This window comes from Neopsephotus bourkii, unplaced genomic scaffold (assembly GCF_033783945.1).
Source record: "Neopsephotus bourkii isolate Nb327-2 ecotype Australia unplaced genomic scaffold, CSIRO-AGI_Nbou_v1 NB_593, whole genome shotgun sequence".
Taxonomy (NCBI): domain Eukaryota; kingdom Metazoa; phylum Chordata; class Aves; order Psittaciformes; family Psittacidae; genus Neopsephotus; species Neopsephotus bourkii.
The window spans coordinates 2,669,796-2,691,397 of record NW_026901094.1 but is presented as its reverse complement, the minus strand read 5'-3'; the positions used below and the strand labels follow the sequence as shown (position 1 = coordinate 2,691,397).

Sequence of the window (21,602 nt, the reverse complement as noted above, 5' to 3'; positions counted from 1 at the left end):
ACACCAGCCTGTAAACAACGGCAAAAACATGGGCAAGCATTTTACCAACAGGTCATCCTTACAGATGCAGTGAGAAAAAACAAGAGGGGCACTTGCTATCAGAGGACTCCACTGAGGAGTGACCTGCAATAGCATCTGCTGGGAGCACACCTCTGAGAGCAACACCACTGGAGTAAAACAGTCACCTCCAGTCCTGGAATGAGGCCTGGCACAGGGGCAAACTGCAGAATTTCATCCCAAATATGTTGCACAAAGAAAAAGAAGGCAAAGCGTCTGGTTGCATTGCACTCCATAATTGTCAAATAAATGTGTGTGGACTGAGGGAGGAACTGGGTGTTCTACAGAACATTTGGAAGCATGAAAACTACATTTCTCAGCCAGCACTTCAAGTAAAAAGAGAATTAATGTTGTGATTATACTGATATTTATTAAATACAGACACACACGTGCTGGGACCACGGGACATTCATACAGTGCCAGTAAAGTACAGCCTCTGAAGTGAGCTAAGTATTCCCAACATGTGATTGCTACTGGTATTTCCAAATCCATTTATAAAAATAGGGGTACATGTGACATTGCCACAACAGTCTTTCATGAGCTATTTAGGTGGAATCATGAGTGAAAATAATTAGACGTGTGGTATATCTTTTGCCTCTAAAATTTGTACGTGACAATATGACATCTTTCCCTTCTGTCAGTAAAACCACTTGTCCTGTTTAGGAAACGATCTATTAAATGTATCAGGTAGTGCAGTGCAACTGTAAATTAAATAATGTCCTTTTGATATGCTCTCAAAATCCTGAGGTAATAAAGGAGTATGTAAATTTGTTATCTGGCTCAAATTAAGAAGTCTATTTCTCCTCAGTGTCATCAAATTGTGCCCTCCAATACATTGTTTTATGATAGCAGTTATAAAAATAGGGATGACTGTGATCAGGAAACTCCCATCTGTTAAGTGCTCCAGAAGACAAATACTTTACATGTTTTGAAATGTGGGTTTCTGGTCTCAATTACAGTAAAACATTACTTCAAAGCTGTGACTTTTGCTTACTACTGTAATGAGTAAATACTCTAGCAATTAGGAATTGTTAATACAGTACTGATTCAGAGAATCATTATTATAATTATTATACTTATGTATTTATTAACTATATAATTATTATAATTGCAACTAATTATTTAATAATGTTTAAATGATACTTACCTGTAAAAATGTGCAGATGTGTGAGGAGCCCATCAACTTCTGATAGACTGGCATGGCCAAAACATCCAGAAATACTGACCTAGGTATCATTAGTCATTATTACATTGCTGTGCCAACTCTACTACAGGTTTATATGTACAACAGCAAAGAGGAAGGTTTGTTCCAAACTGTGTAACCCTGACCTGACAGCCTGGTCATGCTGAAGCATGGCTTCATCCCATGCTGATGATCCATTGGAGCTCCATGTACGAGGGCCGATTGTAGGATGGATATTTTCACAAACACCAGTGACTGCAGCCACACAGATGAGCAGAAGCACTTAGCAGAGTAGCAAACAGGCTTAAGAAACATTTAGTACCACAGCCCATCTTTTTAGGAATATTTGACAGTTCCAAGGCAGTAGCTAAAGGAAAGCTTTAATTATCTTCAAGAGGATTAGATGAGAAAGGTTTATGGAGCTTCTTTGTTTTGTTTTGATATTTTAGTAGCCATTTTAAATGTTTAGGTTTTTTTAATCTATCTCTTGAGAAAATTTAATCTGTCATTAACTGTAAAGAGTTTGGGATATCCTGCTAGAATTGTAGGAAATTAAACATTACTGATTATTATTATTTTGTCCCCTCTCTTCCCTTTGGCTAATAGGAATTATTAATTTTGATTGGGGGTGCACATGTATATGTAACAGCCTATTTAGCTTAAATACATACTTGTATGCAGATTCAACTAAACCTAAGCCTGAACAACACAGCATTTGTCCTTCTTCTATATAATATAGAGGATATGATTAAGGCCCAGATACATCAAATGTAATTTATTTATCTGAGAGAAGCTGCACATTTATTTTGAATTGTGTGGGAATGGATCTTAGAACATCTCTGTTTCTGAAGTACAAAGTGGTAGCTAAATCAGTTCTGTGAAAATAACAGGATGATTTGTTAAATCCAGGCGTGATGACGGAAAACTCCCTGTATGTGATTCTTCCATTCATCATGACATTGTTAATCCAAATCTACAGTATGAAACCTTGATCATTCTAGATGTTTTCCACAATTCGATAAATATCCCTATGCAATGTCCAATGAAAGGGGTGGATAGTTTATTTTCAAGGGATAACCAGAACCCTTGTAACGTATCTTGGTTGCAAGGGGCTCTTTTAGAAAAATTATTACAATCCTCCCATCACAATTGCATTAAGGATTTTATGGACATTCACCTTGCTGGTTTTTGCTGAAAAAGGCATGTGATGGTAAAAGTAAGCAAGAGAATTAGTGTGCTGAATTTAGAGAAAGCATGTAACTGATCCTCTTTTTTTCTTTTTTGAAGTATCAGAACCACTGACAGCAAAGAACTTTCTCATGGGACCAAACAGAGTGAGTGCTGGAAGTGTTGCTGTTGTAGAAAATAGAATTCTCTACATAGTGATTTGTTTAGAGGATTGCCATTTCATTTTAACTTGCTTTTGTGGTCAGATCTGTAGCAAGATCTATGCCTGTAGAGCATATGCTGCCATAATGAACTTAAACCAACACTGACACACGTACATATGTTACACATGTATAAAATACACACAAATATCTACACACATACATTTTATATGTGTATACAATACAAAAGTATACATAGTGACACACATATATATGTTACACATGTATAAGATACACACATTCATTATACATATACAATTTGCCTTGGCTAATTTTACTATTTTTACAGATGTATGTTGAAGACAGAAAATGCTTTTTTGCTAGTAGTAAATTAGATGATGACTGTTTAGCCAGAGGAAAACAATACCAAGGAGTATTCTCAGAGTAGAAACATAGTTCATTGGAACACCAGTCTTAAGAACAGGAAAAATATGAAAGAAGGCCAACTGAAAATACCCTGAAAGGTGTAAAGCTGTGTACATTTGTGTACGTACTGTGTGTATCTGCATGCCTCTTCTCCTCCTGGATCCCACTGAGTTGTTATTCTCCTCATCCACCACCCTTTAGTTGTCATTTGAAATACTGATATTGAATAATAAGCACAGGAAAACATAAATGGAACACTTTACCCCTGGTGCAGCCTTTCATTTGCTTAAGGAATCTATACATTCATTTGTGCTGTCTGATATTCTAAAAAAATGCCTCCTTTCCAGTGTTTCCTTTGTGGGTTGGTTTTAAAATTGTCATTCTAGATTGAACAGCACCAAAAGAAGAAGAGGAGGCGGACGAGGGGGGAAGAAAAGAGCGAATATGGAGGAGAAACCCGAGTCTGACCTGCAAGTCCGGGGCTCCCTCCCCTCTCCTCGGCCGGCAGCGTCCCGCCGGGGCGACTGGGGGCTCCGGGCGCGCGGACGGGGCTACCGCGGGATGGAGAGTGGCGAAAGCAGTGTCACAGCTCCGGGCTCGCTGGAGTAACCTGGAGCGTTTCACTTCGGAGGAGCCCATCGGGGACCCGCAAGCGGCGAGGCAGAACTTTGTGAAACCCCGGGGCTGCGTCTGTAACACCCGCGTGGGACGGCTCCTGGAACAGGAAGAGGCGGCAGTTCCTCCTCAGCGGAGCACCGTCGTCCTCCCCCCCGCCCATTTATATTCCCTCTGCTTCAGGGCGGGTTGCAGCTGCGGTCGCCCCGGAGCTCTGCGGCTAGGACTTGCATCGTGTCGAACCGAGTCGTGCCTCGCCTCCCGCCGCTCGCACTCGCGGTGTCCCGGCTCGCGAGCCCTCCCCGGGCCGCCTGCTCGCTGCTGCCAAACGGCCTCCTCCTCCTCTCTGCAGTTATTAGCACAGGACGCCAGTATCTCCGGATCACTTTTACTTCTCTCCCGCCCGCGCTCGGCGGGATTTATCTATCATTCCAGAGGTTATTTTCAGCTCTCAGCCTGGCCCGCGGGCAGACGGGCCGGAGGCAGAGCCGGGTGCGCCGTGCCGCAGCGGAGAGGTGAGGGGTACCGGGGGCACGGCCCGGTGCCCGCAGAGGAGTGGAGCTGCCCTGCGACCCGTTACTGTCTGCCTCCATGGCTCCAGGGCACGGGAGAGACCGGGGAGGCTGCTTCTGCTGAGCATCACAGCACTGCTTTAAACTCATCCTCAACTTACATAGCCAACGAGGATGGCAACGCTGCTGGAGCTGCTGAGCAGCCAAGAGAGCCGGGGAGCCTGGGTTTTGTTTACCACTGTCTAGTAAATGGGAGTAAAATGGAATTGCTTACCTGGGTTTTTCCTGCCCTGGTCCTACTGTGCACCCAGCAGCACAGGTGTATCAGGTAAGAAAATGCCTTACCGTTCTAACTTAGAAGGCTGTTGTGGTGGGGTTGGTACTGCCGGGTCTGGCTGCGGCTCCCAGTCTCCTGTAGCTAAGGCTGCCGTGAGTGAGTGCTCAGGAGGAAGGGGGCTTGACTGAAGAGTTTCCTCAGTGTGACCCATCTTGGGGTTGTTTGTTGGTTTGGGTTTTTTGTTTTCCTCCTTTTTCTAGCAGAGGACACACTTCTGTCAACTGAGCAGCAATTTCTTGGGTTCATCCATGGGTGTTTTTTTAACAGGATGCCTATAGACGCCTTTTCCCAAGGGCACTGGGTCTAAATTGGGGGCAATCTCTTTTTGTAACGGTATTGCACATCCCAGCGCAGCCTCATCCTTATAACAGCTCTGTAGGGGGTCTGCTTGAATGAGAAACTCTTCCATAAATCCAGCACAGCCAATGGGGTATGAACTGAACATCTTTGCTTGGGGCCTCCATAGGTACAATTAAAACCCCCAAGGAGAGACATTCCTTTCTAATGGATTCATTAAGACTCCTGAACTTGAGATGAGAGGAAGAGACGGGCAGAGATCTTAGAAAAAAAAGTCTGAAGTACCCCAACCATTTCTTAAAATAACAAATTATAAAGATCTATGTTTGCAATTCAGAGTCACATTTCTTCAGGAGGTGTTAGCTAGGCAACCAGCTATGCGCTCTCTATATGCTCTCCAGATCTGGAGGATGGATTTCGAGAAAGCTTGCCATGATTATGTAATGAAAATAGAAGGGGGAGTGAAAAAGAACTTGCTGTATGTAAAAAATGCATGCCTACATCACTCTTCCTGCTTTGACTTTACAGGCATTACTGATAGCTTCGGAGGAGTGTAAGAAGCAAAGTGATAACTGTAGTAAGCCATAACATTGCTGTCATAGGTTTTGGAGTTAATTAATGAGATCTGATTTTTTTCCCTGGGAAGGAAAAAGGATCTGGCATTAGAGGAAGTGTGAACTGCTCTTATTTAGGACTGACATAGTGACTTATCCTGTGACCTTGAGGCTGCTACCCAGGATCAGATCCTGACACTGTCATGCTCTGAAGCAATCCACTGTTACAGCAAAGGCAGAGGACGTACTGTTTGTGACCTAAGGGCATCAAGATCTTGCACATAATGTCAATGAGCCTGTCTCTCTATCTGCGCTTGGACTAGCATTATGTATTTTGGTTGAAAAGTGGTGTTTGAGTATAAGAGAAAGAAAGAAAGAATTTTAAAGAAGAGTCAGCCTGTCTTTGTTCTTAGGCACAGCAACTGCCAGGATATGTACAGCCTGTAATTTGTTGGATAAATGACTTTACAGTTGGATTAATTACCTAGTTACTGGACATTCTTCCTCCAGTTACACAACAGTGATGATCCGTTTGTTAGAAATACATATACATGTGGCAGAGAGTAAGGCAAAGCAAATTCTACCTTGTGAAATTCTGACTGTTCCATTTGTGGTAGTTTTCCAAGTATGCCAAATTGTGAGAAATTCAGTGGTCGAAGAGCTGCTCTGTTCAGTACAAGTTTTCTGAAGATTCTGGATTTAGCACGGCTATGGCAGAACACTGTTCAATCTTGTAAGAAGTGAGTAACCTGCATGTGTGCTTCTGAGTTAAACAGAACAAAACCAAAATTCCTTGCATCAGTAAAATTACACACAGATGACCTATGAAATAATTCCCCTTTGAAGGGCCCAAGAAGCACATTAACTTTTTTTATTCTTTCTCCTTGGAGTTCTGTAATTAGTTCTGTAAGTATTTAGGGTAAGAGATGCTTTTATGAAAAGCAGTATTTTATTAACACTGTAGTTTTACAATAATGGGCAAACTTGTCAATAACTACATTTTATTGCTCTGCTTTTGTGTTCTAAGTGTAACGTGATTTATGGTTGGGATGACAAAGGACTTCCAAATTCACCATATTCTCTGCTTGTGAGTTCTATGGACTGTATATTGATAGGCATAAGCAAAAACATACTGAAAAAAAAGGAAGAACTGAACTCGGTGGTACAACATAAGACTTCCCAAAGGGAAAATGAGTTGTTAAAATAATGTTCTGGTTTGGCAGAAGAGGAAAGTGAGGTGAAGATGAAGCTACTTCCTTAGAGCGGTTTTGAATACCCTTTTGGGGTGCTTTAAGGAGCCATAGTTGAAGCAATTTCTCTGTCATATGTGCTGTTTGACTGAAGTGAATGAGCCATATTTGACCTAAATCAGCACATCCTGCTTATGCCAGTGCTGTTACCAGGTAAACATCTTTAAAAAGTGGTATTTTCTGTTCTGCTTGAGACAGTGGTTAGTGGTAAGAAACAGCTATTTGGGGCAAAGACTGGAGCTTCCTCTATATTATCAGTTTGGTGTGGATGCTGCAGTAATAAATGTGCCACAGTGAATGAGATCATCTGCTGAAATACACTTTGGAATATTGCTTTATTTGCGTGGAGAAAGAGTACTACTGATAGGAGTTTTGGAGTGTGTGTCTGTACTTTGGAATTCCTTATGGAAAGAGATTTTAATTCTCTAATTAAAAATAGGTGTATCTTTTATAGTTATGATTCTACTATGTTAAATGACTTTTATACATTTGCATACAGTTGTCCTTCTGTGGTGTGCCTTCCTCAGTCTTTTACTGATATTCATGGAAACAGAGCAGGTTTAACACATAAATGTATGAAAACAGTGGTCCATTTTCTGTAGCTTAAAACTCACAGAGAGGAAATAGGGCTTTGATGTTTAAAAGGTTGCCATGAATTAAGCTTAATGCTTTTTCAATTACATTTCAAAGTACAAAAGGTTTCCAGTGAGCTTCACTTAGAGTCAGGAATGGCAGATGGGAGGGATACACATACTGCTGTAGATAATTCTGGAGTTTGGCAGAGGCCAGATTGCTCACTGACCTTGCAGGATATTCCTTTTTCCCCAAGAAAGATTCCTTCATGGCAATGACATCTGGGACATTTGCCCCCGAAAGATTACCTCAAAGGAAATTAAAAGTAGTCCATCCCATCCTCAATATCAAACTGATATTTCCATCCACCAGGTTTAAAGATACATATAACAACTATGTCACAGTCCCCAGAAGAATCAGGTTAGCAGACTTAAAGAAGAAATGGATGATGCAAAAAGTGATTTTCAACATCTTACTGCTGTATGTATTTGTCAAGAGGTTAGCACACTCCTTCTGGAAGTGTGACCTAAAATCAGTTTCTTATGGGCCACTGACTTAAAGATGCTGCAGAGCTTTTGGCACTGCTGTGCAAAACCAGTATTGCTAATGTTAAGTCTGGTTCATCAGCTGCAGTGCACTCATTCGCACAGAGCATACAGGTTGCCTCCTTCCCTGGTGTAATTTAAATACTTACCAGAGATTTTCTAGTTGTATTGATATATTTCTAGCAACCCTTTTCCACCAGTGTTCTGGCCTGACAAGCCTTTTAGAGATGTGCTCTCCAAGTTGTTTGGGAGAAAGATGTCAGCTCAGTCAAAAAGGATTTTGGGCTAGACAGACTTTTTATTCTAGAACTGCTAGTACTGAGCTCTGAAAGATATGAGTTTCTCTGCTCTGTCATTTGAGATTCACTGCTTGGAGTCACTTTCCCTGTGAAAAGAGAACTTCCCTTTCTTCCCAAAGAACTATGAAGTTCTTTGCACAAGAACAGATTTGTTGTGCAAAGAAGAACTTCATAGTTTGCCCACTTATTAGTGATCTTTTTTTCCTCTTTGCTTCTGTTTTCACAGAGAAGAAGTTTTACATCCAGCTTTAGATTTGGGAATGACTTTTAGAGTGGTATTAGTGCACATGACTGTGCTGCCATTCAGGCAGCCAAGCACCCCTCCCTGGCCTGGTGCAAAATAAAGATAAGCTTTTTTGATGAGCTGTTATGCCTCTTGAATTTTACAAATCAAAAGCTTAATTTTACAAAGTCCTTTTCTTACTAAAACAGGCTTTATAGCAGTTTATGTCACGAAGTGAAGCTGCTGAATCAAATAATAGTAGTTTCCTTTCTTTTCATCTTTACTGCTTACACTTGGAAAAGTTAATCCCTTCCAATGCATATTTTCTATGCTGGTCTTCCTTTTTCAGGTACCATAAATCAGTAATATTTTAGGCCTTATGTAATCCCAACTGCTTATCAAGGGTGAATGAAATTCTCCCACCATCCTTCATGTAACTTGAAAGCACTGGTCCTGATGTACGGAATGAATAATGTAGAAGACTGGCCCAAAGGAGTTATCACAAACTGGCCCATGAAGTGCCACAAAAATAAACTTCTGCTTTCCAAAGCCATTGTTTGTGATTGAGGGCTGCTATACTGTCTGCCAATATCCACACTTCTGTTTTCACCAGATAAAAAAGAAATGAAAATATTTTAGGTAGAATAATATTCTGATTTTTCTATTTCTCTTCTCCTTCAATACTCTTGAGGGACAAAAATGAGGGGAATGGGAGACTTCCACTGTGCTGGAGGACCTGGGATGACCTGAGACCTAAACTGACACAAGGAAAACTTGGGCTCATTTACACCATGCTGTGTCACACCCCCAAGCACAGAGACCTGCTAGAACATTAGTTCTTGTGTCTGTATTATTTCCCTTGCTCTACCAGACTCTGTGTTAGTCTGACAATGCCATTTGAAGAATATGTCTGTTTAATGTGATCATGGGGCAGCTTAAAGGTAAAACACAGGTTCACAGGATCGCAGGATGGTTGAGGTTGAAAAGGACTCTTGGAGGTCATCTGGTCCAACCCCTGCTCAAGCAGGGCCACCCAGAGCCAGTTGCCCAGGATCATGTTCAGATGGTTTCTAAATACCACCAAGGAGGGCAACCACATTTTCTCTGGGCAACCTGTCCCTGTAATCAGGCACCCTCACAGTAAAAAATGTGTTTCGTGATGTTCAAGCAGAATCTCCGTGTTTCAGTTTGTGCCTCTGGTCCTGTCACTGGGCACCACTGCAAAGAGCCTGGCTCTGCCTTCTTTACACCTTCCCCTCATGTATTTACATACATTGATAAGATCCCCCTGAGTCTTCTCCAGTCCCAGCTTTCTCAGCTTTTCTTCATATGACAGATGCTCTGGCCCCTTAATCATCTGCATGAAAAAAGCTTAGTATTAGCAAAAGCTTTTGGTAACTCGGTGATAACTCTTTGTAAATGAAACTGTAGGTTACTCTGACTCATACCCTCTTTGAGTAGCTAGGAGCCATTTTGTGAGCACCATGCTAGTATGTGAGAGTGTCAGTAACTGAGAAAGAATCATTTTGTTGCCCATTTCAAAGGCAGTTTAAAATGAACCAGTAGTATAAACATCAGCAAGGTAAATCCAGCTATAAAATTATTTTAGCTGTAACACATTATTAATTCCCACTGGTATTAAGTGCATATAGCTTCAGTGACTTCAAAACATTTGTGAACTGATGATCTGACTCTAAGGCTTTATTAATAATAGAAAAAGATTCTTTTTAATTGTGTCATGGATATTTAAGTAAATTCCCTCTAGATTGTAATGTGCTTAAAACACATGTGTATGTAGGTGTGCGAAGTAGGGCACTACAGAGGAGTCACCTTCCTACCTAAGCACTGTTTTCAAAACACTTCATAAAACTTGGCTGCAGCTTTAGCAACAGGAGTGGAAAACCACCATCTTCTACTGAAAAGACAAAGAGATTTTTAGGCAGCTATATTAATTCAAATGTATTGGAGTTATCTATTCTAATTAGGAAAGGACATAAAGTATCATTCTTTACCTAGAAAAGGAGCTTAGATGTTTTACTGAATAGGAATTACCATTACACATCTATGGCTGAAGCTTGCAGGTTACAATTAATTACATTTTTGAACAAAATAATTTCAACATAGTCTCATGTTCCTTAATATGCCAAGGCCTCAATTTAAAAAGTTCTCCTTCTTGACCATGTTTTTTCAGTTTTCAGGTGTTTGTACACCTTCTGTTAGCATTGCTTTTCACATTCCTGAGGCCCAGTGGTCCTTTTCACAAAATCAAATGTGTTAAATCCAAACTCCAGGTGTGTAATTTTTACTGTTTACCCATCACATTTGACAAATCACCAGCCCTCTTGATCTCAGCTGTTCCATAGCTGTACTAAGAGCTGTCACAGCTGCTATAAACTGCTACCCAGATAGATGCATTTCATTATCCACAGATGCATTTTATACAGTAATCTAAGTATATTGGTTTCCCTCATGCTTTCTTTACATTTCTAAATCTATTTTTTGCCTACTTTTTTTTTTTTTTTTACTTTGAAGTGTCTGACATGGTTTTCCTATCTATATACAGTATATTTCTACCAGTATAGCTGGTCATACTGTAGGTGATATCTGGTACAAGAGAAGTCAATGTCTCCCATTTTCTGTTAGTTTTTGGTGTGTGAGCATGGCCAAGTTTTAAAAGATACTTATTCTCTTTACCTAGAGCTTATACTGACATTGGAGATTACATAGGTTCCAACATCGAAATATCCTGGTTACCCAACCTGGATGATTTAATGAAGGGGTATGCACGTAACTTCAGGCCTGGGATTGGAGGTGAGACTTTGGGAATAATATCTCTTATGTTTCTTACAATCCTTTTGCCCTACCTATATTTTTATAGGTACTTTGATGATACAAATTCAAACATTTTTTCTCAGGTCCGCCTGTTAACGTTGCTCTCGCAATTGAAGTAGCCAGCATCGACCACATCTCAGAAGTGAACATGGTAAGTTATCAGTTAAACCTACCCAGTTGTGAACGTATGTACTGCAGTGACAGAAACTGGACAAAACTAACCAGAAAGTTGATCTCCAACGTGTTTGGAGTGGAGAAATTACCACAGGAAGATGCTACAGGGAACAAACATTGTATTTTAAGACACAGGCAGAGTATCTTCTGGCAGACATTGGCAAATACAAGAATCTAGCAATGTGTAAGTCACTGAGATTTCTTTACTACCGTTAGCAGGGTTGGATCTGTGCAGCACACACTAACAGAAAGCCTAATTTTAAGCATTAACACCAACTTCTGTTCAAATTCCTTTTCAGCAAAGAGACTTCTAAAAAGAAGCTAAGGGAACAATTGGTTTTGTAGTTGTTTTACAATTGGTTTACACATTTTTATGTAAAGCCCTTCCAATAACACAGTGGAGTGTAACAGCTTACAAATCAAATAAACAGGCATTGGCATGGATTAGCTGCATTTATGAAACACAATAGATTTAATTTTAAAATCAAAATGTTGGCTTTCTCTCCATCCTTTCCCTTCATTACATATGCATAACTTCACCTGTTTTTTTTTAGTTTTGCTTTCAAGAACAAAAGTTGCACTTGTGGAGATACATAAACAGATTTTCTTCATTAGGGCGTACACAACTCATGCAACGGGTTGTATGTAACACTGACATCAAATCACTTTTTGATATCTTGGGTTTACCTGTGGTAGAAGCATATGACAGAAATTAAAATACTTGGGCAGCTCTGTGGTTGACTGAGCATAAAAATACTTACTTGCAGTGGAAGCAGTTACTACATTTGTAGGCTAATACAATGCTTTTTGATTAAGCCTCAGGACTACCATTGAGACATTACATTATGTCTCAAGACATACAAAAAATTGTGTTTGCTTAGCATCACTTTTTGATTGAGATTTCTCTTCCCCCAGGAGTATACCATGACTGTATTCCTGCACCAGAGCTGGCGAGACGACCGCCTGTCCTACAACCACACCAATGAGACACTGGGGCTGGACAGCCGGTTTGTGGACAAACTCTGGCTGCCAGATACTTTCATAGTAAATGCCAAGTCTGCCTGGTTCCATGATGTGACAGTAGAAAACAAACTTATCAGGCTCCAGCCAGATGGAGTCATTTTATACAGCATCAGGTGAGTAAGAAAGAGTACAAGTTTACCCTATCATGGATTAACTTTTCGGACAGACTCTAAAGTAATCACTCAGTTTTCCTAGGATGATTTCTTGAAATAATTATTAACATAACATGGAAGAAAGAACTGGTGACCCCTACCAGAGACCCCTTTGTTTTCAAGGATTATACTGCCAGGAAGGTATCTTTGGCAACACTGCATCATCACTGATCACTTTTAGAATGTCCTTAATGGGAGATAAACGCCTCATAACTATTTGGTCAGCAGGCAATATGCTCAAAACAGGGCAGAGATTCTGTTCTCCACTCTCTCATTATTTTCTAATGGAACTAGGAGCCTGATTTAGGCTCAACTTCCCCATCTTTCAAACAGAAAAAGTATTATTTCCTCACTTTGGAAAAGTGTTTTTCCTAGAATTCAGTAGCTATATTTGAAGTTGATTGTGTAATTTTCTAAAAGATTATGAGTTGCAGTTTTGAAACTGTAAGTCCAAAGTCACCCTTAAAGTAATTGTAGTGATCTTGGGGACAGTGGAAAGGAATAGATTTGACTCAGAAAAGTTCTTTTCACTGTCAGAAGTAGCTAAAGTGTCCTCTGACATTAGACACATCTATCTGAATGCATCTAACTGGTGTTCGTGTTGCCTGGAACAGGATTACCTCAACAGTGGCCTGTGACATGGACCTTTCCAAGTATCCGATGGATGAGCAAGAATGCATGTTGGATTTGGAGAGCTGTAAGGGCTGAGTACAGTATTTCATATAACCTGTGTTTTGTGTAAAGCCTGTGTATATGGTACTTAGCTTGCTGGAGTTTGCTGGAATGATTGTGCTTTAGTCCACAAAATGTCAAGGGTGCCTCAGGATTTAGAAGTAATGGGTACAAACAGGAATGCCTTCATTTTGTGTTGGGCATTAGATTGTGGACTTTTCAATACCAGTTCAACTCAGATCCAGTTCAAAACTAGGATTTAATTCAGTGAAGATGAACAACCTGCAGTCCTCCTGACGGATGTCTGCATCTGTGTGCATGATGTAAAACCCAGTACAATAGTGACAGTCACTAGCATGACTGAAGTTTGCATCAAATCCAGTAAGGATAAGTAGAGGAGCCCACACACAAAATCTGATGTGCTGTGTTTTCTCTATGAGAAAACAGGTAAAAGAATTACCTGCTTTCAATGACCAACCCTTACAAATCTGTTTAGCTTGCTTAGGCATTCTTGTATCTGTTACACAAAATCAATCAGAATACTGCATGGATTGGCTGAAATTTATTTCTGCTCACAAAGGAGGGTGAAGAATGAATTTATATTTTGTCCAACCTGTATTTTATCAGTGATCAGCATGTAATTCCCATGAGCATTAATGCTTTTGACTGAAATTCACTACTGGTACAAGCAGGGCCCACTTGATCAATAGCAGTGAACTGGCCTTTTGTGGGTTTTATATCAAGGAGTCTCCAGGTCCTGAGGGTTCCAGAGACTTGTGAATAGCAGTTTCTGAGCAGATCCACTGGCCTGCTGATGCAAGTTCATCTTTTTCCCTTTGAACACTGACTTTGTTTTCTAGGCAATTAACCACAATACCATTTTTCTTGTAAAAAATAGCAATCTATAGTTAATCACCAAATGCAGAGGCAGCAGACACTGTACCAGCAACTGATTCTCTCTCCCAGCACATTTTATAGGGAGTTTCGGTGGTAGTTGCATTTTTAAATTGAATTTGAGGGGGTTGATTTCAATGAAACAAACATGCAGAAATAAAACCTCTTAAACAAATGAATGTTTTAGTAGCAAGTTTTCTATTAACAGCAGAACTAGCAAAGATCAATTTCCTGTGGTTTCGTATATCGCATAAATCTCCTCATACATATTCCCCCTTCTCCCATCTCCCTGGTGCCCTGCACCTCTCCCTGGTCATTACCTTCCAGCTGCCACCCATGCCCAGCTGCAGTCATTAACAGGATGATGATCCTGATGATCTACATGGTGAATATCACGCTGGTGCATCTCAGAATAGGCATGGGGCTGAGCTGTTCTCTAACTGGCTGCACAAACTTGACTTTTCCATTCTCCACATACTATCTCCTACAAAACTTTAAGAATCTAGAATTTCAAGGAAGGAATAAGAATTTGAAACCTTTACCTTTTTGTCATTTTGGTTGGGAAAACAGGAAGTTCAAAAACCGTTTGGAGAACAGACAGAAAACCAACACATAGCTTGTTGGCATAAACATTGTTCTCTTATTAAACTACTTTAAGCCTGGGGGAGGCCCTAAAAGTTGTTTCGAAGAGTGGGGATTCATATAAACAATTCAGTATGTACCTTATGCAGTGTCTGTAAAAGCACCGCAGGGCTTGCAAGGGTTGATACAAACCCAACTGGTCACATGCTTTTTAAGGACACTGGGGAATCACTGTCAAAGGAAATCTGTTTCCCCAATGCTGCCTGACTGGTACAGAGTACCTATCTTGTTAAATCAATGTGTGATCTTGGAGATAGATTTGCCATACAGAATTGTAACCTAATCTGTTTTCAGTAGGATAGGCATAGGTAGATCAAATTTGATAGTAGTTTTCTCTTACAATCAGTAATTTCTGTGCCTCTGAGATCCAAGCCCAGTACAGGGGTAAGTTAGCTAGTCTGAGGAACAACAGCAACAGTTACTTGACTTTGAGTATGCAATAATCTTTTTGAGAGATAATTTGACTGTTTCTCATGGCACTGCCTTGTGCCATGCCACATATTGCTAGTCAGTGTGAATCAACTTGGATTGTTCTCCCTGCAGGAAAGATACCCCAGTGTGACACTGGCAACATCAGTGCTGCCAGGACAGTGAATTATCCAGATTGAATCACAGCATGTTTTGCAATGGGTCCAATGGAAATCGGCACAGCAGAAGAATTAGAGAACTTCCACTATGAGTCCTCCAAGTGCTTAAATTTCTTTGTCAAACTTAGTATTTATTCGGTTTTCTTTTTGCAGATGGCTACTCTTCAGAGGACATTGTCTACCACTGGTCAGAAAACCAGGAGGAGATCCATGGGCTGGATAAGCTGCAGCTTGCTCAGTTCACAATTACCAACTACCAGTTCACAACAGAAATTATGAACTTCAAATCTGGTAACAGGATCTGTCTTCAGTTCAGGGACAGTACATATCTTTTTCCTGGACAGGGAAACCTGTATCTATAATAGAAAATCCTGCTTCTTACTTTACTAATTTAAGAACCTGCCAGGGTTTTGATAAGAGTTTTCTTCAACACCTGTAAAAAATGCCAACCTTTGCTGAGCCTTCAGGTACCCACTGTAGCATATTATGTACTTTAGCTCTATATGTTTGACAAAATCCTGCTTGGAGCACCCAGACAGCACTACATAAAACCACTCAAGGTATTGCTCACATTTTCTTGACCTAATTTGCAACTTCCGATAAAGAGAATTTTCCATAAGCCCTGATGTTATGGAGCTTATGACGTCCAGTCAGATCACACTAATTCTGTGCAGAAGTCAGTGGTGTGTATGCATAGCACTGGGTTTATTGCAATGTTTGTATAAGATTGGAGTAATTTCTTTCCTGCTGATTCTTCATCCTCTTTCATGTATTCAGATTCTCATTTATGCTGCACATCTCTAAGCAATTTTTTGAGTTTGAAATTAACTTGGACTTTTAAAAAATCTAAATTTAGTATCTGGAGGACTTTCTACAGCAGATGATAAGACAATACAACATTTTGAAACAATACTGTTAGTTGAGAAGACTCTAATTTTCAGATCAGGTATTGATCTGACCTTAGACAAACCATTTCACCTGTTCTTAGCGGATGAGAACTGCAGTACCTCATGCAGGGTTTAGGAAACCTCACTGAACAGCATTTGAAAAAACTTTTTGTGATCTTTGTCCAAAAGATGTTTAAGAAGGTAGATCTGTGTCATTATAGGAGATGTTATTTTGAGTATCAGCCTAACTGTAGTTCACACAGTGTCTCTGTGCTCCTTTTTTCAGCAGGTCAGTTTCCCAGGCTCAGTCTCCACTTCCACCTTCGTCGAAATCGAGGAGTTTACATCATTCAGTCTTACGTTCCTTCTATCTTACTCGTGGCCATGTCGTGGGTGTCCTTCTGGATCAGTCAGTCAGCTGTGCCTGCCCGAGTGTCATTAGGTAAAACAGAGTCTCGGGAACTAACAGGGAAGAGTGTGCTCAACTTACAATTATCTCTAATAATCTTCATTTTCCATGAAAGTGCAGTTATGAATACTGTGTTTACATCTGCAGAAAAGATGGTCCTTTAAAAGAATTCCCTCATGTTCTAATTTTTGTCATGCTATCAGAGCATGACATGTGCCTCAGTACAGAACAGAAGATAACCACCTACAGCGGGTTAAAAGCAACAGTAAGTGTGAGGCACATGTATGAAAGAATTGATTTGAAGGAACTGGGACAGTGACAAAATAATGTTCTTAAAGCTTGTGGATCTGTTTGCCTGAGTCAGGGTTGTAAGATGCAGGAGTTCTTGAGAGTTAATTCTGGTTTTGTTTGTCCTGATCTAGAATAAAACCAAGAATAACATGTTCAAAGCTGCCTTAGTCATACCAAGGCAGTTTTTTACGAGCTCCCCTGTTTTGAAAATCATAAGCCACAATATTAAGGGGCTTCTCCTGTGAAAATATTCCTCAGCTTCAGACTAGTAAATACACTTAATACACACTGTGAAACTTAAAGTAAAATTTTTCACACTGACTGCAGGTATAACTACTGTTCTCACTATGACTACATTGATGGTCAGTGCCCGATCTTCGCTTCCACGAGCATCTGCCATCAAGGCACTTGATGTTTACTTCTGGATTTGCTATGTATTTGTCTTCGCTGCACTAGTTGAATATGCATTTGCACATTTCAATGCTGACTACATGAAAAAGCAGAAGAACAAGCTAAAGGCAAGAAGGCAGAGTGCAGAGGTCAGTAAATGTAATATTATGAGTAACTTTACTTATAATAGTAAAATAATAGTAAAAAAGCAAAAGACTTTAGTCTTCAATATTATTCCCTGGAGATTACATTTGTTACACCAAAGCTGCATAAGGTAAATACAGGTGTAATGAGCATGGATCCAAGTTGTGTAGGTGTGAAGCCCAGTGGAACTGAACAAAGGAGGCCGTAGAGACGAATGAAATTGCTTCCAGGAGCTCCAGATGTGCTTTGCTGCTTTCTTCACGTACATACATGCACTGTTAATGAAGAAGCACAGAGGAACTGATTAAGGAACTATTTTTTAACAATTCACAATTAGAAGTCCAGGCCTACATATTTTTGAACTCTCTGGCACCTTGGGTATTATTTATGATTATTTATTATTTCATTTTATTAAGCTGTAGCTTATTAATTAAGTTGACCCTTATTAATTTTCTGTCCCAGCTCCATGTTCTCTCAGCTTTGACAAGAGCCTGAGAACTGCCTGTGGGCTTTGGCCACACAATGGGATAACTGTGTCCTTGAAGTCAGTCAATTGTTTTGAGTCAGGAGGGCCTAAGCATGTTATCTCAATGGTACCTTGATAATTTTGAGCATGTAAAATTATAACCAGAATTTGAAAGCTGTAGCTCAGAGTCTTTCAGTGATCCTTCTGCCAAAGCAAGTAAGCAACTTGCTCTAGTAGAAGGTGTTCCTGCCTGTGGCAGGAGGCTGGAACTGGATAAGCTTTAAGGTTCATTCCAACCAAAACCAGTCTGGGATTTGTGATAAATACCATTCAGCACCTATGGATCTCCTGGGTATTTCACCATCTCAGTGTCAGGTCTAGCTTGTATGAACTACCTTTGCCCTATAAATTGCTATTATAGGTTCTTCTCTTTCCATTGCAGATAAACGTGAAGAATGCCATTGTTCTGTTTTCCCTTTCCATAGCTGGTGTCAGCCAGGAACTGGCCATTTCCAATAGGCAGCACCGAATTCCCAGAAGCCTGCCTGGATCTTATGGCACAATAGAAATAGAAACTGGAGAGACAAAACAGCGGCAAATAATGAAACTGGATAAGAAGAGTGGTCTGAAGTCCCTCTTTAAGCCCATTGATGCCGATACCATTGACATATATGCTAGAGCCGTGTTCCCAGCAGCCTTTGCAGCAGTCAATGTTATATACTGGGTTGCATACACAATGTGAAGAGCTACAAATTGAACAATGCCTATGGACTAAACAGCCCTTGCAGAAACTGTATGGATCTATCTGTTCTCAACAGAGCTTGAGGTACTTCTAAAGTCAAGAAATTCCTGCTATCAATTCCTACTAAAACCAGCAATTTATTACCCATCTGATATGAGACAGTAATTACTCTATTCTGCCAAACAATCCCATCTCCTAATTTCCTGGATTACCATGAGACAATTTTCCATATGTACATATTTGCAGCAAAAGCTTAAATCTTAAATTACCATGGGTTTCCTCAACTTTAAGGGTTGATCAGTAATGAAGATTTGGCTTTTCACACTTAGGTCCTTTCCTTTTTTGTAATAGAAGAGCTAATTCCTCACTTCCACACAAGAGTAGTTTTCTGCATTTGGCCTTCTGTGGGGTGGTCAAGGTTTAACAGCAGTGGTGGAGGTTTTAATCCTAAAAATCTCACGAACAAAGTAAAAGGGAATAGAGCGGAGCGGGGGCTTTTTCTTAAATTATTATTTGTCTTGGATAGAGTATTGAAAACATTTCAATGCTCTTAGTGACAGCATGAAATAAAATATACTGCATAAGATTCTACTGAATTGTTAATACTGACTGCATTACATTTCAGATCTAAGCTAATGAAAATACAAATACTTCAATACAGTGAAGTTTATTAGTTTAATAGGCCCCAAAATAGATAAAAGTGATTTAGAAACACAGGGAAAACTCAGGCTTCCTATGTTGGGTTGGGAAAAATTTTAAAGAAGCTTGATAATGAAGGAACTCAGACTCCATTTTCAGGAAGGGCTTTAGAATTCATTCTGCTAATTTTCAGTGAGAGTCTACCATGTGTGCCTCTGAAAATATCCTTTTTGCATCTGTCCCTAAATAGCTGAGTGAAGTAAAAAAATGTCATAACTGGCTTTGAGTTACTGCGTTGCTTTGGATATTTTTACCATTTTTATTCAGAGGCTGAGCTAACATTTTAGGCCTCTTCACTTCCACTATCTGACAATGAAATTTGTGGGTACTCATGCACACACTCTTTAAATCAGGATTAGAGCCTCTCACCCCATTCATGCAAAATAACACTTTGTTCTGTAAATAATTCCAGGGAACTCAGCAAATGAATACAGTGTTCACAGCAAACACCAGCTTCACAACAGCCAAAAAATTCCACAGTAAATATTTTGGGATATGAATTTTAACAAGTAAAATATTGTTAGTGAAGGAAACCAGTGTAAGACACTTCAAAAGGGAAACTTTTTTGAGGATTTTGTTGTCTTGAAAGTGAGATTCTCTTTTAAATATAGAGACTGACACAAAAGAAAATATGAAGTGAGAGAGGGAGGGGAAGAAGGAATCGGAGCAAGTGGCTGAAAGCTACAATGGAAGGGAGCATGGGGAGGTGTGAGATTAAACAAGACAAAAGGTGTAGATAAGTGAAGAGTTATGCTGGGCTTTGAAGATGGGAATCTCGAATGCAGTGGCTGATGGTTAACAATTACAATTAAGGATGGAACAAGCATTTGATCACAGTGGAGTGTGCCCGTGTTCCTCCTGCCTTATCTGTGACACATGATTTGATTTTGTATGACCAGCACTGAAAGAGCATTTAAACTCAGATTATAACCTAAAATAAGATTTGTTCAATACTGAAGTAAGAGAATGCTCTGAAGAAAAAGTAGGGATCCTGAAGTGAGCAAAAATAGTAAATATGCTCCCACCTAAGTCAGGCTTAGCTTCACCTCAATCTTTAGTTTCTGCTTTAATGGAAAACCTACTTGCCAAAAGTGTGCTGGCAAGTGCAAACTGGAGTCGTTCCACAGAATTCTCACCAGTCTAGCCCTGGACTTAGACACCCGGATTCTGGTCCCAAATCCTGCCACTAACTTGTTGAGGAATTTCAGTTCTGTCATATCACTGCATCCTCTCCAAAACTGCTATAATGATACTGATTTCTTTCCTATATCTTTGAGTTTTACAGAAGAAAAATCCTTCAGGAGAGACAACTCTTCTCCTCCAAGTAGGTAAGTGCATCCAAGTAGTACTTACATAGTGCTATTTACCACAGTATCGAAGACTCGCACATACTGATTTAAAGCGAAGTATTGCCCAACTTTCACCTTATCCAGAAAGCCAATGAAATTCTGCATGTCCTTCAATACATGCAGGTAATCAGGCTTCTTTTTTCCTCCTGCTTCTCCTCTTTGGATTGTATTTTTCTTGGTGTTTGTTCCTGATGTTGATGAAATGCTACATTACAGAAATACACCATTTTTTTCCAAAGTATGCTTTTGGTCTTAATCACTTTCTCCCTCAAAGAAGTTCACCCTTCTTGCTGTCTTCTAGATCATTTGGACTGTTTTATATAATGATTAAGTGCAGAGTGGAATAAAACCACAAGTAGCATGACTTTACAATGCCTTTTCTTTACTAAGTTGTTGCTTTTTCCGTGATCCTCGGTCGGGTCCTATCTTAAATCCTTTCTACTTCTCCTTACAGCTTAAAATGAGCTGTTTCAATTCACATCTGATCTAAATCTTGTCTGGCCTCAGAAGCATCTTAAGTTTAAATGTAACTCTTGGATGATGCACTTTCATAGGCAAGTGTGAAATATTCTGCTCAGAACTTTGAACATTTATCACTACAGCGGTACTACACTCTAGAAAGACCGTAGCGCCTTATTCTTCTCTGTTACACTTGCCTAAATAGAAATAATCTTCAGTTTAAAATCAGTAGATTAACTACTGCTGTGAAAGCAGAGTCTAGCCTTTTTGTATCCTACTGGTTTCTCTAGTAGTTTATTACATTGCCTGTCAGGAACAGTATCTGCTGCTAAGAGTGAAATTACTGACTAAATCCAGCTGAAATACTCGCAGCAAGTTCCTGTGCGGTGTGAATCATAAGAAAACAATCAATTATTCTGGAATTATTTTGGAATTGCAGTTACTGAAGAGCAGAGAACAAAGCGCTGACCTAGTCTCTCTAGCGTGCAGTGGCTGGTTATTTCAAATAATTAGCAAGAAGGTAGCTACAGATACTATACAGGCAACATCTAATCTATTTGCTTCAGCAGTAATAATTGGTTGTGCACCTGA

At 40.0% G+C, this 21,602-nt stretch overlaps 2 protein-coding genes and 1 long non-coding RNA gene across 13 annotated transcripts in view; 1 reads left to right on the top strand and 2 right to left on the bottom strand.

Moving 5' to 3' along the window:
* Positions 1-21,602, bottom strand: part of CFAP74 (cilia and flagella associated protein 74) — a 274,549-nt gene that overhangs the window by 42,427 nt on the left and 210,520 nt on the right. Inside the window, exon 1 of one of the 9 annotated variants that reach the window (XM_061351677.1) lies at positions 7,827-7,850. The exons of the other annotated variants lie outside the window; for them this stretch is intronic. The gene's annotated coding sequence lies outside the window, so the exon portion shown is untranslated. Of the gene's footprint in view, positions 1-7,826; positions 7,851-21,602 lie in introns of those variants that run through there. 9 annotated transcript variants of the gene reach the window in all.
* GABRD (gamma-aminobutyric acid type A receptor subunit delta) lies at positions 3,762-20,924 on the top strand. 3 transcript variants are annotated; one of them, XM_061351692.1, is made up of 9 exons: positions 3,762-4,449; positions 10,898-11,010; positions 11,115-11,182; positions 12,121-12,341; positions 12,995-13,077; positions 15,329-15,466; positions 16,352-16,504; positions 17,090-17,301; positions 18,205-20,924. In XM_061351692.1, exons 1-9 carry the CDS (start codon positions 4,382-4,384, stop codon positions 18,502-18,504), a joined length of 1,356 nt encoding a protein of 451 aa, XP_061207676.1. In that variant the 5' UTR covers positions 3,762-4,381; the 3' UTR covers positions 18,505-20,924. The 3 variants fall into 3 exon arrangements, with proteins under 3 accessions (XP_061207676.1, XP_061207675.1, XP_061207678.1); XM_061351691.1 differs by having other exon boundaries at positions 16,349-16,504; XM_061351694.1 differs by lacking the exon at positions 10,898-11,010 and having other exon boundaries at positions 4,217-4,449; positions 16,349-16,504.
* On the bottom strand, positions 15,860-18,198 carry LOC133211373 (uncharacterized). The gene is made up of 2 exons (XR_009725188.1): positions 17,402-18,198; positions 15,860-16,889 (listed from the first exon to the last, which is right to left on the bottom strand). It is a non-coding gene; the product is annotated as an uncharacterized LOC133211373 (long non-coding RNA).

Excerpts from the sequence above, each read along its gene's own strand:
- GABRD (XM_061351691.1), top strand. The coding sequence starts at position 4,382 with ATGGAATTGCTTACCTGGGTTTTTCCTGCCCTGGTCCTACTGTGCACC. Across the intron at positions 15,467-16,348 it reads AATTATGAACTTCAAATCTG|CAGGTCAGTTTCCCAGGCTC; the intron begins GTAACAGGATCT and ends TCCTTTTTTCAG. Across the intron at positions 17,302-18,204 it reads CAAGAAGGCAGAGTGCAGAG|ATAAACGTGAAGAATGCCAT; the intron begins GTCAGTAAATGT and ends TTTCCATTGCAG.